At 30.3% G+C, this 20,459-nt stretch overlaps 1 protein-coding gene across 1 annotated transcript in view; it reads right to left on the reverse strand.

The window, feature by feature from the left end:
* Window positions 1-3,043: 3,043 nt before the first annotated feature.
* LOC129969406 (probable RNA-binding protein 19) overlaps window positions 3,044-20,459 on the reverse strand; it is a 70,800-nt gene continuing 53,384 nt past the window's right edge. The window contains exons 28-29 of the mRNA XM_056083969.1: window positions 11,508-11,595; window positions 3,044-3,133 (exon numbers count right to left, since the gene is read on the reverse strand). Of these exons, the coding sequence (XP_055939944.1) occupies window positions 11,510-11,595 (86 nt within the window). The 3' untranslated portion in view covers window positions 3,044-3,133; window positions 11,508-11,509. The remainder of the gene's footprint in view (window positions 3,134-11,507; window positions 11,596-20,459) is intronic.

Genomic DNA, 20,459 nt, shown 5'->3' on the forward strand with positions numbered 1-20,459 from the left:
AAAATATACACTCTAGTAATACATATTAACTTCACATAAATTTAATAGCAGGATATATCGCGTATATTGTTAAAGGAAAAGTCAAAATATTATGTTGTTAGGCAATGAGCTACTATAACACCGCAAATAGTTATTTAGCAGCTAGGTTGGATCCAATTTTTTTTTTTTTTTAATAATTTTGCAAGAACTATTTTCAGTTTATATAAGTTATTTATGTCATCGAAAGTCATTGCTGTATGTTAAATGTACAAGACTAAGAAAAAACCTGCACCCTCAATCCCTTTTTTATTTATTTATTTTTTTCATTATTTTTCCGTCCAAAATCATTATTGATAGTTGATAACTAAAGTTTGTTTCGTATTCGGCCTTTTAGCTTTAGATATACAATACATATTAATGATAAACGTCCTTGTTTGACAATTCAAGGTTATTACAACGAAGAATGCATCAGAATTGTAACGTTGATTAGTATTTGTAACGTTGAAGGCAGGGCTGGAGGTTTCGCGAAGAAAAATATTTTAATGTTTATAAAACAACTATCGGTAAATAAATGATTTAAGTTGACAATCTTTCTTTTATTAATTTCCATAAAACAACTACAAATATATTCACACGGATTTTTTTTTTTAATTGAGTGGATTTTGCATATACAGTCAATTTAATAATATTAAATTTACATGATAAGAAGTTTAACTCTAAAAGTGCCATTATAAAAAGTAATTCAGTTAAACGAAATGTTAACTTAATTAAGCTAAAAATTTAGCTATAAAGTAGCAAAATATTTTTTTTTATATGCAAAAGATTTTAATAAAAAAAAAAATCAAATCCAAGCTATGCTACAGTAATTAAACCACGATCCATTTTTTTTAAATCGAGTAAATTTTTTATAAATATATTACCTTTAAAAAAAAGCAGTATACCTAAAAGCGTTACAGTAAAAAGGAATTCGGTTAAACGAAATCGAGCAAATTAAAAATTTAATTTTTACATACGCAGGAAAATTTACGCCATTGTTTTTGATAATAAAAACGAATAAACATTATTAAATGAATTATTCTGATAAGGCCCATGTCATAACTATCTTTACACATCTATTAAATTTCAATGTTTTTACATAACCAAGAAAAGTCTTTTACTAATAAGAAAAGGGAATATGTGAATCGTGTGTTGGCACTGTACAGGACAGACCGTTAGACTTCGGATTACCAAATTTGGCACATATATACTTTGAAAGGTAAAAATATGCATTTCAGAGATATTTTTCAATTAATTAAAAGTTAGCAATATTTTGATGTTTTTCAATCACAATAATCAAATGATATCAATTTAATTAACGTACGGCTTGTCTATTTTTTAAAAGAATATTTATAATTTACAATAAAACATTTCAGTAATGTATTGAAACTCAATTTGATATATTTATTGCTACAAATATTTCAACGTGCATTTTTTTTTCTCATTGCTGATGATGAATTTATGAAGATGCGGTTTATTTTGTAATTTTCTATTTAAAATAAGCTTTTAATAAAATTCTTGAAATTTTGTTATTATTATAATTAAAATTTGACTTCATTATCATTAAAAATGTGCTCATTTTTAAATTCTGCTATATTTTCCTGTAATATAATTTTGGATGTATAAACATATTATTAACGTTATTACAACTTGAAAACTGCTCTCTTATAATAGATACTAAATTTCTTAATTGAATTTTCTTATGAGATATAGTGCAAATTATGAAACATATTGTGTAGTACATAGACTGTACGTCAAAGCTGAACGATCCAACTTTCTATGGTGAGATATTTAATGAACTTGTTAATTTCAGCAAGATAATTATTGTATTAGCTAATTAATTCAAATTTTACGTCATCTGACAAAAAAAAAAAAAAAAAAAAAAAGAAAAAAAAAAGAAGAAAAAAAAGGAAAATAGTCGAATGAATTTCAATAAGGTTTCTAAAATAAGATGAGTTACAAAACTATAAAATTTTAAAGGTTAAAAATACTTAGTTAAAGAATAATTATAATAAAATATTTAATTTGAACTTTTAGCCACTATGTATGCTGGTGAATTTTCCATTTATATTTGAGTCATTTTTCACTTTCAAAGTTTAACTACAAGCAAGTTAAATAATCACAGTAAGGTAAAATAAGATAAAGAGCTGAAGTAAAAATTAAATTCCCTTCTTCAAAACCTCACATGCTCATAATCCCGTCTTGAAACAAAATACAGTACACTCCCGATTATCCGCGGAATTGAGTGGCGCGGCCGCCGCGGATAACAAAAATCGCGGATAATCCGAAAAAAGCTAAAACCGGTTTAGCAAAAGAGAAAACAGTCATTCCAACTTTGAAAAATCGTTTTATGTACAATAAAACGTAAAATAAACAGCAGGAAATGTTTAACTAACGCTTACTATTTTAGTATATCACTCAAAACTAACCTAAAATGCATTTTGTTAATGAAAACAGAAAAGTGCTTTGTACTTACGAGAGGCGTCAAGGATACACAGAAAAAATAATACATATGTACTGTTTTAATACTGTAATATATTATGTAATTACAAAAGCATAACTGTAAAACTACACCTTTTTGAAGAAATCAGTCATTTGTGTTTGCTTCTTGCTTTGAAAGCATTTTCCCTTTGCTTGAAAGCAAAAAAAAAAAAAAAAAAAAAACTTAGTGCGCCAGGCGCGGATAATCGGGAGTCTACTGTATGTAGACTGAATTCCCCCCCCCCCCCCCTAAGTAGGTAACTATGGAAAATAACTATGAAATAAAGGAAAACTTGTTTTCAATAGGATTAAAATGTATCGACGGTTCACAACATGAGTCATAACAAACTTTTAAGCAAGAATAATTGAATAATTTTTAACAAAAGTTGCGAAAAATGTTGAATAATATGGGTTTAAGTCACTGATGTCACAGGCATATGTATGGATAGAATAATTTTGTTGGTGATCACAGTAGTACATTAATGTAAAATATATGAACGAAACAAATATCAAAGTAACGCACATTAAGTAAAAACTGCAATTGAAATTATTTCTTAAAAATAGTTTATTTTTAAAAATTTGTACATATAAATACAATATTCTTCAAAAATTCAGAAGTAACGTGGTGATTCGCCACCTGCAAAGAGAAAATGTTAGAAATTATTAATTGTAACAAATAATTAAAACACACACACACACACACTTTAAATATTTGTTATAAACAATTAAAAATTTAAATATTTGTTACAATCGCATGTTTACTTTCAGTGAATTAGATTAGGTAACTTAAACCCTGAGCCCAATTTCACATTCAATCAAATGCATAAATGATGAATTTTCGAAAGCGTTGACAAATATCTTAGCTAGATTCTTCAATATTAATAAACAAACACCCCCCCCCCCCTAAAATTATTTCGGTCTTAATTACAGAGTCCCCTAATATATATATAAGTTCAAAAATGGAAAACACATATAAATATGTTAACCCTCTACTGCATAGAATAGAAATTTGGTAATTTATTTTTTATGTTAAAAATGATTAGCCATTTTTATAAAGTAGAAAAAAAAATTTCCAAAGTTTTTTTTGGGGGGTACTTTTTTGCTATTGTATGTTGCTATCCCATGGCCAAAGCATTTTCTTTATTATGAAATTTTTTTAAAAAAATCGTTCATTGGAGGGTTGATATGATTTTCACTCAGAAACGATGAAATTAGTAAATTTTTACATCAATTGGAATCCACAGTCCTACAGTGAGTCACTAGTTTTTCAGCGTTCGGTGAAAAACTAAACTTTGGTGCGAAAGGAAAAGGGGTGGGGAAAACCCTACCCCCTTTTCCTTTTCGGTAGACTCCTTACAGGAAGATTACCTATTGCAACGTTTCTCATGACACAACTTTGGAAAAATTCCTGCAGATCTTCATTGTTCATAATCTCTAGCACCCAAAACCATCATCAGTTCAAAAGTATATATACAGTAGACTCCCGATTATCCGCGCCTGCCACACTAAGTTTTTTTTTTTTTTGCTTTCAAGCAAAGGGAAAATGCTTTCAAAGCAAGAAGCAAACACAAATGACTGATTTCTTCAAAAAGGTGTAGTTTTACAGTTATGCTTTTGTAATTACATAATATATTACAGTATTAAAACAGTACATATGTATTATTTTTTCTGTGTATCCTTGACGCCTCTCGTAAGTACAAAGCACTTTTCTGTTTTCCTTAACAAAATGCATTTTAGGTTAGTTTTGAGTGATATACTAAAATATTAAGCTTTAGTCAAACATTTCCTGCTATTTATTGTACATTTTTCAAAGTTGGAATAACTATTTTCTCTTTTGCTATACCCGTTTTTAGCTTTTTTCGGATTATCCGCGATTTTTGTTATCCGCGGTAACCGCGCCACCCAATTCCGCGGATAATCGGGAGTGTACTGTATATGCATATAGCACTTTGTCAATGGTATTTAGTTAAGAAGACAACTGGAGTAATTTTGTTTGAATTTTAACTTGCTTGGAAAATGTTAGATGAAAAGTATAAACCTCGAATACATTCGTAAATTGTCATCTAATTCGAAGGGGGTGAAAATGGTGGTTGTGGGGTCGGGGAAATTTTCATTTCGCTATAACTTCCTTATTATTGAAAGCAGAGAAATAAATAGATTGATTAGTTTATATGAACATGAGCTAAATTTCTATCTCTATTATTTTTCTTGAATGACGAAATTTAATGATATTTACTATCTACAAAAATACAAATAATTATTGTATTTCTTTCATATATATCTACATCCCCCCCTTCCATCTTGATGAAATAAGGCATTCAAGATAAGAGAAAGGTCACTACCAACTTTTCAAAATCTAAAATTTAATAAAAATATGTTTATTGAAAATGAAACAATTATTTAATGTTTTACAGCTATATTTTCCAAAAATATTATCTCACAAAAATTATTTTTAATTTCTTTTAAAACTCAAACAATGAGCTTTTTTTAATGATCTCAATTCTTTAAAAATATTTTTTTCTAATTTTAATAATTTTTAAAATTTAATTTGATAAGTTATTTGCAAATATTTTTTATAAATATACTAAAACTAATGTGCTCTTCTCAAAGTTGAAATTCATAATACATATTTCTTTCTTTAGATATGAAATCTGAAGTAAGATTTTCACTGTCGCTGTTATTTCATACTTTGTGAAGTTTGTAGTAGGCTGACTACTTTAAATTTATATTTTTGAATTTTATCAAATAATGTTGTGAAATTTTAAATATATTTGATATTAGCAGTTTAAACAAGCAAAAAAAGATCGAATATCTTATAATTAAAGGTGGCCAGTTCTATAATATATTTAATAGGGAAAATATTCCATCTGAAATATAATTGTTAAGACGAGTTTTAATTATTTTTACACAGTAAAAAGGAGATTGAAAAGAAAAAGCACTTTGACACTGTCAAATGTTGTTCGATTTATCAACTTAAAAAAAAGAAACTTGCAGCCATTTAACTGCTCTATAAATAAACTGAAACTTCAGAAATTTTCTCGATTTCGAGGAATTATTTAATAATTTGAAAAATATTTTCGATCAAAACAGTCTTTTTTTACAACTGTGCATCTATCTGCTATCTAACTATACTTTCTTTATATATATATGCATAAAGAAAAATAAAGTGACCAAAATATTCCTTTCTTTTTTAGTTTTAAAAGAACCCAGGAACTTCAAAATTTAGAAAGTAATATTATAAGCACACAATGGGGAAAGATAGAGAAATAAAGAAAAATGCATATTAACCTCTTTCGCAAGCAACAATACATTTGACTCGGGCATTGAATTACAGCATTTTTTTGCATTAAGTAAATCAAATCAGCATTTAATTTATAATTATAATAATAAAATGGTATTCAAATCTCTAACCCAAAATAGGGTAGCATTATAATGTTTAAGGAAAGATTTGTCTAACAATTTTTAATGCGTGTTTAATTGCAGCAAATATGCACATAAATAAAATGCATTTAATATTATTGTAACAATCGTTAAATTGTTCAAAAAAATGTTAAAAGAAATACGGAAATAAAAACTGGTATCTCTAAAAAGTCTTTTTTTTTTTTTTTTTTAATTTTAGAAATGTGTAAATATTTTTGTGCAATAATATGCAATTATTGAGGGGAAAATAATTATTAATATTTTGACTCATTTTAATTAAAATAATTCAAATTCTGATAAATTTTTTCTTAGTAATTCTTTCTTCGTCTACTACTCAAGAAATAACTACTTAATAAATCTGAAGCTCCAAACTTTAGAAAGTTTTAACAATTTTCAATCATGCATCCCACATCAAGCAATTTACCGGTAATTTACTAGCCTATAAATATTATCAAGTTAAAATCATTTGGCTAAGACTATTTAGAATATCATTAGTTCTTAAATAGATTAAAGCAATTTATTTTCCAAATATGATGTGCCCTCTATTTAAAATCGAAATTCAAGGGGTAAGGCAATATTCAATTGCCCCTTGTTTAATAAACATCAACAATAATAGGATGGTCAAAAAATATAATCGGTTAAAAAGAGCCATTTGAGCCTGGTTTCATATTAACGCAAAATTAACAATAAATAATTTTGGCGGAGGGATGCCTTAAATACCGCATTAACGCAGCCGCACTTCGCTATCTTCTACACGAAACAAGTACCATCCATTTACGACCGAAGGGGCACGAAGAAAGGCAACCGCAAAAATCCCATTTCCAAGCCAAATAAAACTAAAACTCTATGGCTCAGTTTGTGCAGCCAATCTCCAACGACAAAGAGAGAAGAAAAAAAGAGGGATGGCATTTTTCTAATTTTGTCCAGGTGACAGGTTGAAGCCCAAAACCTCAGACCCAACCCGGACGCTCCAGGTAAACAAACAGTAGCTGGCTTGCGCGGCAGATGGCAGATATGCTTATCCACTCGCCTCGGAGGAAACGGTTCATCACTTTAAAAACGATGCCTTCCCTTTCCCGCACAGAATTAAAATGATAAACAAAACAGAACAAAAAAACGAGCGGGCGTCGGAGCTGGTGGGCGTTTCTTCATTAACTGTTGCGGCATCCATTAGAAAAGCGAGGCCATAAATCAGTCATACCTCTTCTCCGGTCTGACCATTCGGACACGCCCCTCACCCCGGGGCTATCAGCAGCGAAATGAGAAATTCGGAGGCACATCGTCTTTTCACCAATCCCTTCCGAAATACATCTGGGGTTGTCTTTTTTTATTTATTATTTTACTTTCTTTCTTTCTTACTTAATCTATTCTTTTTATCCACTGCCCAACAGCTCCATCCCACCCCACCTGTGGATTGATGAATGACACTTGCGCGTCAATGTCAGCAAGCAGTAAAATGGGGATGTCCACCTAGCACTGCTGGTGGCTTGTCGTGGGATAAAAACATTCGGAGAACACAGGTAGCTACCCTGCTGCTACCGACAATCCGTGGAAAACAGAATGGGCTATTGTCACGTTTTAATGAGGCGTGAAACTAGAATGAAGTTGTCAAAAATGTGGAAAAAAACTTTATATAGCTTTTTGTTCGCTGAAGGGTCTTCATCTGTAAAGGTGAGTTCATGAAATTCAATTTGGTAATAAAACAAACTTTTTCCATTTTGATAACTTTCAAAGCTTTCCTCAACATTTTCAAATTTCTACTATCTCTATGCTACATATAAGAGAAAGTATCGTAATTGTCAAAAGATTCGAACTAGAAATTTTGACGAATCTCCACGTTTTAGACCTCAATGAGTTTTAACAAGACATTTTTGGAAAATGTGACAAACAATACTCAGAAACGCTTTGAGAAAGATGGATAAAATTTCGTAGACGGTCTTGATGCTAAATTTGCAGATTTCTTTAAATTTTGAGCAAAATCCGCATAGAAGAAGTCTGTTCGAATACAATTTAACACGGTAACTACAAAACGAAGAGAGCTAGATACATAAAATTCGATACATAGATGTCTAGACTATAGATACTGATTCTATCAAATTTTGAGCCAAATCCAACAAGGGCCGTCTGACAGACCGTCAACACATTGACTGTCTGTCGGTCTGTAGTTTCAGAAACATGTAGATGTGATGACTTAAAGACGCAAGGACTTAAATATATCAAATTTGTTACGTGATTTTGCGACTACAATTGTAGTTCAGTGTCAAATTTTCGTTTCAGTCGATTGGGTAAAATACATCTAAAACACAAATTCGATTTTCCGATACTATTAACCGCATGCTACGGAATAATCGCCAAATAACCCGCCAAGGATCACACGATAAATTCAGTAAAAATTTTAAATTCCCGCCTGAAGTTAATGTTTCTATGCCAATGCTATGCAAGACGTTCTCTGGGATAACACCTTTATTAGAGTGCATGCGAGATAGTTCTGGGAAGACCACTATAGACACCGCAGATATCAATCCAAATAAACGCTGTTCAAGGGAAAATACAAGTTACACCAGATTAAATTTTTTTTTTTTGACATAGTCACAAAATCTTCAATTTCGACAATAAATATATTGATAGATTATAACATTCAAGATTATATTAAATGTATATCTTTGAAAGGTAAACCACATCACTTAAAAAATGTCCATTTTCGTTTATACAATGAAGTTTCACCAAAATTTACAAGCATAACGGCGTGAATTTTGTAACATCGCTCCTTTATTCACGCTTTCTATAAGCCACATTTTCTGAAGGATGATAAATACTAACTACACTTTTGTTTTCATTTACAAATCTTTTGAAGGGAGATTAACCCAAATCAAGATTGTATGGTCGAGGGAACAGATGCTTCGGTAGATTTTGTTATCTATGACGAAACTCGAGTTGAAACGAGGCAACTGATTTACATCTCTTTACAAAACAATATAAGTATTCAGAGGAAGTCGTCTCTCTAAAATTTTCTCGCATACTTTCTAATAAAGGCGTTAATAAGAGAATACCTTGCATGGCATTAATGTGCAATAATTACGAAACTAACTTTTGGCGTGAATTTAACATTTTTACTAAATCTATTGTGTAATCCTTGGCGAATTATTTGACGGTTAATTCCTGGCATATGATTAATAATATCTGAAAATCGAATTTTTGTTTTTAGACGCGTTTTCCCCCAAGTCAAAAACATTTGACAGAGAATTATAATTGTAGTCACAAAATCTCATATCAAATTTGATATATTTAAGTCATTGTGATGTCACATTTGATATAAGCATTGAATTGTCACGTTTATATGTTTCTCAAAGTACGGACCGATGGACAATTAATCCCTTGTTGGATTTGGCTCAAAATTTGAAAGGTGTCTAGACCATAGATGTTAATAATGTGTGTCGAATTTTATCTAAGCAACTGTCTTTGTTTTGTAGTTATTGCGTTAAATTATACTTGAACAGTCGGAAAGACAGTTTTCCTCTGCGCGTATTTTGCTCAAAATTTCAGAGAAATCTGCGAATTTCATATAAAGACCATACACCAAATTTCATTCGTCTAGATCAAAGTGTTTTTGAGTTAACTTTGTCACAGATAGACAGGCGGACATTTTCCAAAAATGTGTTGAACTCAGACATGTTTAAAATGTGGAGATTCGTCAAAATCACCTGTTCGAATTTTTTGACGATTGCCATTGTTTCTTTATTTTATGTACTAGCCGCCTTTGGTGACCAGCCGGTTCGCCAATCTTAATGTTCGTTAAAATTTTAATAATTAAATATTTTATGCAATTTCTACTTTAATAGCTTCTTCATCAAAATATTTTAAAACTTCAAATTTTGATTATCATATAATTCATTCATAATATTATAAAGGCCTTCAGTCATAACGTAATATGTATCTCTCTCATTTTCTGTTAGCATCCGTAGAATTTATGCTTTAAATTAAAGTGGAAAGAATTTATCTTCAATTAATATAATGATATTTTTTACTGAAAAAAAGCATTTTTTTTATAATCTGATTACTGAAAATAGAGTCACTCAGCGTTTAAACTTTATGGGCACTAAAGAATATCTTTTTAAATTTATGTAATATCTCAAGAGTTGGTCAACAAAATTTTCTTAGATTCATTATGAGCAGATCGATTCATTAACAATGTTTAAATTTAAATGCATCAAACACTAAGAAAATAAAACGAATCGTTTAAAATAAACGGTTGAAAACAGGTTTTAAAAAAACTACTTAAAAAACAATGTACTTAAAACTATAAGCATATACAAAAAATATATAACTAACATAAATACAATTTACTTACAAAAGCATGCAACTAACCCAAAAATAATTTAAATCATCCATTGATAACGTTGTCATGGCAACAATCAGAACAGAATGCGCATGCGTGAATTTTCTTCGCCGGTTACGTAACGCAAATACGTGATTTTTTCTACGCCAGTTGGGGTAACGCTATGCGGAATAGACATTTTTAATTTCCTTTATTCTGTTTTATTTTAATTCAAAAGTACTTCAGAATGAATCTGAAAGATTGATTCATTAACAATGTTTAATTTTAAATGCATCAAACATTAAGAAAATAAACAGAACCGATTGAAATAATCCGCCGAAAAATTTTAACCCTAGCCTCATTACTGTTGGGAGAAAAAAAAAACTGAAGCCTTTTTCGTTTGGCGCTGGGGATAATGGAGGATTTTTTTGGCGGAAAAGTTGGCGGTGGGGAAAATGGAAGATTTTTTTGGCGGGAAAGTTAGTTTTTAATTAATAATTAAAATTCTAATTAAAAATTCGAAAAAAGAAACCCCAGGTGGACATTCCCAACCTCCAAGGTATACATGTACCAAATTTGGTAGCTGTATGTTAAACGGTCTGGCCTGTAGAGCGCCAACACACACACACACACACACACACACCGAGCTTTATTATAAGTATAGATAAACTATAAGGGAAAAAAAAAATCATCGGGACACGGTCGATTGTGAAAATCATGATCAATATTCAACTCTCCATAAATATTGTATTCTAAACAAAATTTTATATGCTTAGTAAAAAAAAAAAAAAAAAAAAAAAAATACACCTTTTATATAAAATTTTATTTGATGCACGTCCATAGATCGGTTTCCCTTATCTGGTAATAGACAAAGAAATAGAATAAGCAATAGTTACGGATTCATAGTTTCCTAGCAGCTATTTTGTTTACTTTCCATCAAAATATATTTTCTTTTTTGGTTTTTACGTAAAAAGTTATTTTCGCTCATATGCAAGAATTGAATTACATGAAAGGAGAGGAAATAAATAAATAAACATATTTCTGTGGTAGAAGAGTTAACGATTTTTTTATTTTTATTTAGTAGTATAATGAAAATTTATTTAAAAGTAAAATTTCGTTTCTATCAGCTTACATTGCATATTTAATTAGAATGAATAAAAATTACGAACTCTACTTTGTCTCATTTTACCAAAATAGGGAATACTTTCATCATAAATTTACATATATAATTTCTTCATATAAATAATGTAATATGCAATTTTTTTTTTGTCCTTACCTCTAATCGTCGTCCTGTCCATATTTTGCAGCTGAAAGAGCGACATCATCGTTTAGTTTTCGTTTCCTTGATTGTTTCTTGGGTCCAGCTGTAAAAAATGAAAAATATAATATCGAAAGAATCAATCAATAAAATTCAAAGAATGTGTACATGAATTAATTAATGCTAAGTAGTAAAATTCGTCTTCAAAATGTTACAACAAGCAATCAAATCCAACAATCTATATAAATAAAATTGGAAATACATAAATTACTTATACGCCAACGAAATCCAAACTAATAAACATATTTTTATCTTTTGTTACAGATACTTTAAAGCATAAGAATAGGTTTCGTGACAGGTACATATTGTTCTTTACTAATTGAAAATTATGCTTTTATGTACATAAAAAAAAAAAAAAAAAGAGATTATTTCACCTTTAGTTTTTTGCATTCTTGATAAATGAAGATTTAAATTTATTTAAAAAAATTTACTAAAATCTGAGTTCTCACTCTCAATATTTAATTGAATATTCGTATACTTTTTTATTCGTTAAGAACTTGAGAAAAAAAAAACATTAATTTTCGAGGATTTTTTAAAAATCGTTTGGTGCAAATGACTAACTAATATTAAAGTTAGCAGACGATAATAGGATTTTTTTTGTTTGATTCTTGTTAAAAATAATGTTTTCAAATTAAAAACATATTTATTTTTAAAAATTCTGTTTATCCACGGGTATTTTAATCAGCTAGTATTCAATAGATGCTTTAAATTATACATTTTAAGCATGAAATGAATAATTTAATCGTTCTCATGTTAATTATTTTACAAAATACACCTTGTAAAATTGAAAACATCAATGTTTAGTATATGTAATATAAATTCAAATGTTTACACATTAAAAACCTCTATTTTAAGAAATAAGAACTGAATCTTACACAATAACGCAATCTCGTTCAAAAAAAGAAAAGCACAGAGTTTCTTTCTAAATTACAAATAATGATTGTTAGATAAAAGTGATCCATTATAAATTATTCCTTATTTTTCAGTCAAAATAAAATGTTAGTTTAGATATCTAATATTAGATTATAAGATACTAAAAAATGTTGCTTTTCCAGAATAAATTGCTAAAACAATGGGTAATATACAGTGGAATTGAATCAACTTTTATTTCACGAAGAACGCAACGAAGAATTTATTTAGAAGTTTCCATTATTATTAAGAGTTAGCATCTTTTCATGAGCAGATGATTCACCGGGTGTATTAGTTGCATTTAATTTCAATTGAATTTTTAATGCATAATTTATGATTTCTTTAGAATGCTAAGGAGCTTTTAAGCATTAAATTTTTACAGACTAAATTGTTTTAACAGCCTTACACCGGTTCTGCTTATTGAACACATAAACCTTCCTAATGGAATCGAATCTCACGACATCATTGAGTTACTAAAAACGTAAATATATGACTAATCTACCTTCTAATAGCAAGTTACCTTTCACTTCTCATGTAAACTGCACAGATAAAATTAAAAAAAAAAAAAAAAAAACCTTTCGGCTTTCAACAATAGAAGAAAACTAAACAATCAAATAATTAATGAAACGATGGAAACGATTTGAATATCATTGCAACAATGGTAAGCAATAGTGAAACTTAAGCAAGAAAATTAAAATATATATATATATATTATAATTCAAGAAAAAAAAATTGAATGATAGATTGATATAATCAAAACGATAATTTTTGACAATGATGAAAAAAATTATTTTAATGCGATAATACTGTTAGAAGTTATGGCGAAAAATGCAAAACTCTCTTAATAACACATGCTTTCCTATCAATTCTTGCCAACTGTCGTACATTTTAAAAAAGCCAGAGTCGGTTATTTTTTTTAAATAGTTGTTTCTGCCATAGGAAATTAAGCACCAATCATTTCTTTACAACTAAAAATCATGACATTTTCTTACAATTTTTCTATGAAAACTTTGAACAGCTACAACCCAAATTTGCTTATCATATTGGTCTTCAAAACAAATTGCAGTTATAGCCATTTTCATTTTTTTTTTTTTTTTTTAATGAAAGCATGCAAAATTTGCTATGCCGTCTATAACCGTTACATACGACAATGGATTAAGAATACAGTACTATTTCAGAACAAAAACGTTCTAAAAGAAGTATAGAGTTTAATCGATCAGTGGCTTGGAAAATGACAGCATTAGAGAATCAGCATTCATTTGAAGCAGTCATTAATTCAACACGTGCAACCCACACCAACGCTGCCGCTAGAGGCCACTATTTCTTCACACCTCGATCCATTGGAGACGCTACATTCTCAGTACACCACACACAGCAAGAGCTCCACCCCATTTTACACCTTCCAGTGTTCTAAAGCGATGTTTAATCGCTGGACCGCTAAATTCCCATTTAACACCTTGACAACGGTTGCGAGGGCAGAACAAAGGGTGCGAAATGCGCTGGAAACAGGATACACGTTTTGTCATGAAAAATGAACAATGGCAGCGCTCAAAGCTAACAAGCGGGCCACCTTCGAAAAATGTTTAAAAAACAACACAAAAGGCGTTCGGTCGGTCTTCTCTGTGTTGTTGGTAACACATGACAGGAAACGAGGGCTTACTTTTTTGTCTTTTTGTTTCTAGGGATTTTTTTATTATTATTATCAGCTTCTAATGAGACACATTGATTGTCACGTTGATGATAAGATTGTGAAGAAGCGAATAAAGGAAAGTGCGATGGAATGCGATATAAAATTTGTAGTCGATGCATCGTAGACCGCGAAGAAGGGATATTCGACAATGGAAGGGACTAGGAAGATAGCGATTCGTCCTGCAACAGTGGGTTTTATACACAAAACATGGAAAAAGGAATAAAAACGAGTATTTTTTTTAAATTCCTTTTTGAAAATACAATCAATTCAGCATCCCCCCCCCCTTCTTTTCGCATATAAAGAGAAAGTGTGGTTATCATGGAAGAATTCGATCTTGAGATTTACATAAGTTCCACGATCACACCTTTTTTTTTTTCTTACTTGTAAAAGCAAATTGATGAAAATAGAATTAACTCTGCCAAAGGGAAACGAATTTATCCCCCTCCAGTGTGAACAATAAATAAAAGGCAGAACGAGTGAGTTGGATATAATTTTGCAAAGGTTGTAAACTAGAATTACAGATTTAAATTAAAAATGTAGATTACTGGAATTGTATCTATGTATTTGTGGATATGTTACTGCAATAACAAAAAACTCCAACAAACCAGATGGTTGAATTTTAAAATATTATCCTTACAAAAAGATTATAAATCGGTATCAGATTTAGATCTAAGCCCATGAACGAACATATTGCCTGTCTTGGTACATTTGGTCAAGATAAATCAAAAATATAACAAGCTAGATAATTTGGTATATTTTTCTTTATTCCAAAATTATACATCTGTTTGAAATTTTGAACGAATTTATGGAACAATAAGCGGAAAGAGATTCAAAATGCATACCTATTCCCTTCGTTATATGAAATGAAACACAAATCAAGCTGCATTATGTAAGTACAAGAGGGAAATATTGCTGCTTTTATTTTAGGAGTTATGATAAAAATGCAGAGAACGAATTATCATCGATAAACAATTTAATCTCGATTTTTTTTAAGCGTTTAAACGTGTTTACGCGTGAAATGTTAATTGAATTTTTTTTGAATTTATCATAGATTAAATGATAAAGGTAACTCATATGCAATGATTTAGTTGGAAAAAATTGGGTACTTGGTCACTGCAACATTATACATCTGCAATAAATTTTAGATCTCATATATCAATGCAAAGAAGTAATTTTCCTAAATATAATAATATAATAAGTTTATCCTACGAGCGATGAAAATACAGAGCAAAATGCTATACTTATGAAGATTTTTAACGCATCCAACCACTCATATTGAGTGAAAATATTAGATGAATTTATTAATTTCTAAATGTTATTCGGAATATTTTTTAAAGTTTCAAATCAAAGAAGCAATAAAAATAAATAATATGTCATCTCTATTCTATAAAAACGCCTGATTTTAGACCTCTCCATTGACCGTCTTGAAGAAAATACGCCAATTAGAGCTTGGACAAGGATGATCGTCCTAAAGTAATGATATTTAAAGCTTTATAACTCGGTCAGGATTGATCGCAAAAGACTGAAATGTTAGATTACCACGATAATTTTACTGAACGTGATTTATAGGATAGAAAGACTGTATAAAATTTAGATTTCATAATTGTTTCCAGAAGTACATCTACTGACTGAAATAAAATAAAATATTATTTACCGCATTTAAATCTTTTTGAAGGAAAAATTCAAATTTATGATGAATCATTTAGATTATTTTTCCTAGAAGTAAGTTTTAGCAAAAATTATGATACTTTATAATCTATTGATTAAAAAAAAAATCAGGGTAGCTTCGTTTATTTACCCCTTTTTGAGAAATAAGGAAGTAAATACCGCATTTAATGGAATAGTGTCAAAAGTTTGAATTTAGTAAACTTAGAATTCTAAAGGAGAAATTTTTTGTCTAGTTGTTTATGGTTATCTTGGAGCAAACTAAAATTAAATTTGGTAATTTTTTTTTTATAAAATGGGCCCAACATTCTTGATTAAATAAAAGAAATTGCGAAGTTAAAAATTTTAAAATCAAGTTCCTCAAACTGGAAAATTAAAAAAAAAAAAAAAATGTCTTAAAGTTATGAACAATTTTTTAAAGCATATTCACTAATAAAGAAAAAGTAATAAAGAAAGTACTGCTTTAGTTACAACAGTCAAAAAATGCCGATTGATTCTTCGACATGCATCAAAATCATGCCTACCAGTACAATAACTACAAAAGGATAAAATTAAAAAGATTAAGCATTAAAACTAAGACGGAAACTAAAGCAATTTAAATAATATTTAAAAATAGAATCAAACATTCTTTAAAATAAAAAAACACTACATTTTTTAGAATTACAAAAGAACATAATATAAAAAAAAACCCTTGCAAATGGGAATTTATTCTAATAATAATCCTATTTATGTGCAAAAATAAATTTAATAATATTTGGTTTCAATATGAAAATGTTCGACTGCACGACTTCTATAGTTAAATGGTAGCACAAAAGTAAATAAATGTCAAAATATCAGATACACAGACATGCGCGCATACGGAACCTAGGGTTCATCTTCATATAGGCAATTGTCTACTTAGTCTATTTAATAATCCTGCCCTGCATTTTGAGACAGAATTTTTAGACAGAGATGGAACAGATAACTGAAAAAGTTAAAAATTCTCTTCAATACCGTAATTAAATTTTATTAAAAATTTAAATTTAATAAATATTTTTTATTTAAGAGATACTTTAGAAACATATATAGAAAAAAGACATGATACTCAAAAATATCACCGTTTTTTCCAAATAGCTATGCCAAAAAAATGCCCTCTAGATGGAAAAAAAAAACCCCTCTTAATAAATTTGTCACAAGAGAACTGTGTCAACTTACTGCTATGATCTGGCCTAATACACCCCGACCTCCCATCCAACAAGACATGGAAGGGCAAAGAGCAAGTGGGGTGAAAAAAAGTCACCCCAAATACATATGTGTCCCTGTCACATACACAAGGAGGGGGTGAGAAACAGCGGGGTCTGCCCTAACAAGACACTGACAGATGGGGACAATATTCGACGACAGATTGCACGCTCCTTCCCTGTTGGAGGTTGGCAACCATGCCCCCATCAGACGTATTGCGTGGGAGGGGTTTTCTGCAGCGGACTCTGTTATTTGTGGGGTAATTAAACTATAGAATTGTTTCCTATTGTCAGAAGGGGTTGGAGGGGGACGTTCGGAGATAAATGCAGTTTCGGAACTTGAATGGTTTGGACTAAAGAAAAGTTTTGAAAGAAGTGGACAAAAGAAAGAAATTTGGTTATGAGGAGTGGATTGAAAGGTAACAAAAGGATTTGGTGAATGGAAGTTGGAAGAGAAGGTGATTTAAAAATGTTAAATGAGAGAAAAAAAAACGCATTCAGGAGGTAATATTGTCTAAATGCATACATGAAATTTCATTTGAATTTTGATGAAATATTGGTTTGTCTGTGACTAATGTTTCAACAATGATGAGTGCTGACATTGAATCACCCTTTATTTGAAGTGCGACACAAGACTGAACTTTCTATCTTGAAACATTGAGCCTTTTGCCCAGTAGCCATAAAGTGGCATTTGCAGCAACTACAAAGTGGTATTGGTATCCCAGAGAGCCACAACAAATATGACTAAAAATCAACAATTAACATACTTTGACAATTGGTCACCCCACCAACATGGGATGAACCATCTTCGTATTCGTGATGATGGTACTAATCCCCGCTACATATAGCATATCTTTAAGGCTTTCTTTTCGAAGATTTTCGGAGGAAATTTATCAAACTGAATTTCATTTGAAGGTTAAATCTGCAGCAACCATCTCGATTGCAAAAACTATACTCTATTCTCTTTATTCTAAGATGAAGCTAAAAACAAACAAACAACAAAACTATCTCTTCTACAGGAGACAGTGTAGGAGGAAATATTTGAGATTGTTCTATTTTATAATGCAAAGTGTTTAAGATAGTGGCAAAATGTAAATCTAATGACCATAAAATCTTTTCCTAGTTATATATATATAAAAAATCGATATTATGCAATTTTTACTATGGAATAAAGGTACTTTTTTTCATTTTTCAGTCGAACAAAAAGCGCAATTAATACAGAGACGGTGATTTTATATTCGATTGTTATCGAAGTGACGTCAGCGAAGAAAAAAGTTCCAAATGTGTTCTTTGATACTATAAATTCAAATTGGCCATTACTATTCAATGTCAGTTTTGAGGTTATATGAAGTACAGAGTATTTGCAATGCCAGTTGAAGATACTGATACACACAAAGGATCACAGATGCTGTGTTTAGTGTGACCTCCGCAATGTTAAATAATATTTGATAAGAAATGAAGTACCGCCTTAACAATTGTCAAGCTACCAAGAATGTTCTCATAGAAATTTACTGACGCAAGAAGTTTTATTAACAAATAATTTTAAATATCTTCATAATATGCCATTTTTTTACAGTAATATTTAGTAAGAAAGGAAAGACTTCGAGACCACCCTGTATAACGCCATGGACACAATTTACAGCAGCTATGTCACTTATTGTTCTTGACATTATATGAAGAATGCAATTTCTTTTATACCTTAGGGTAAAATATGCACTCTTTCATCTAAAAAGATAGCACAAATTAAATTTAATGGACGTCTTCAGGTCCAAGATATATTTAAATACCGAGCCATATTAAACCAATTAAATATACAATCAAATTAAAATTTAACGAATCACACGCCTGGTCAATGAGAAGATGAATTGCTTAACAACACTGCATAGGTATTCTTTTACACGGTTTTCCGTGTACGGCAGACGCAATGGACGAGAAAGAATCCAATGAATATTTCAACCGCAGAGGACCCACTAACTACTTGACGGTGGAATCTGTTCCATTGTGATGAAGTGGGTAGCGGGCAGACGATTCGCTTCGCAGCGTGATTTCCACATTAAAAATGGGGGCGGACGTGTCTGATCGAAGAGTGGGAAACCGACACTTGATTAATGGTCTATCAGGCTAGTTTTGAAGAAAGTGGTAGGGGGTCACAGGGCTACTTTTAAAACGAACTGAGGAGCTTTCTGTGGTTTTCATCGAATACGGAGAAAATCATTTTTTTAAAAATGACATTGAGATGTAATGCTCATGGAAAAGTTCTACGCTTACTTATGGAAAATGTGGTGTGTGTTTATTTATGTCGCTATGGTTTGTAATAAATATATTAAATTCAAATTTACTCAATGAAACAACAACAACAACTAGCTTAAACATATAGATATTACGTAAATTTATGCCAATGTAAAAACAGTTTACGTAAATGAATGATATACAAGATAATACTTAAAAATTTTTAATAGCCCCAGAAGTAGATGCAGTCTGGAGCTATTAAATTTAATTAGTTAAGAATTTATTAATAAAAAATGAAGTCCCTTTTTAAAAAAACAAATCATAATAAATACCAACCTAAATGGCTTTCATAATCAAACATCTTTTAAAACCAGCGGTCTCCTCAACACTTTCTCGTATACTCTCTAATAAACTTGTCATGCCAGAGTCTTGCCATGCCTTATATGGCATTGGCGTACAATAGTTACGAAGTACTAACTTTTGGCGTAAATTTGGCATTACATCCTTGGCGAAATTTTTGGCAATCGTTAATAGTATCCGAAAATCGAATGCATGTTTCAGATGCATTTTCACCACCAAATTGAAAGAAAAATTTAACAGAAAATTACACTTGTAGTCATAAATATATGAAATTTGATATGGGACTTTAAGTCGATGCATTTTTGAATTATCGTGTTTACATGTTTCTGAAAGTACAAACCGACAGACGGCCAACCCGTAGTTGGATTTGGCTTAAAATTTAACAGTTACCTAAACTATGGATGTTAAATCTGTGTGCCGAATCTTATGTATCTAGCGCTCTTCATTTTGTAGTTATCGTATTAACTTATATTCTATAAGTTAACACGATATTTCTACGAACAGATTTTACACAAAACTTATAAGAAATCAGCAAATCTGGTGTAAAGACCGTATACCAAATTTCATACGTCTAGAGCAAGGCGTTTTTGAGTTATCTTCGTCAAAGACAGACGGACATTTTCCCAAAATGTTTTTCGGAGGTTTAAAACGCGAAGATTCATCAAAATCTTCAGTCCGAATTCCTTAAGGATTATTATATTTTCTCTATATTACGTATACGGCAAATTAAAATTAAAAAAAATGGATTGAGGCTATCTTTTGATATTTAAGGCAGTTTATAAAATTCCCCCAACCCCCTCCAAAAAAACGTGAACAAGTTTGTTTTAGAATATTAAA

This window comes from Argiope bruennichi, chromosome 5 (genome assembly GCF_947563725.1).
Source record: "Argiope bruennichi chromosome 5, qqArgBrue1.1, whole genome shotgun sequence".
Classification (NCBI taxonomy): domain Eukaryota; kingdom Metazoa; phylum Arthropoda; class Arachnida; order Araneae; family Araneidae; genus Argiope; species Argiope bruennichi.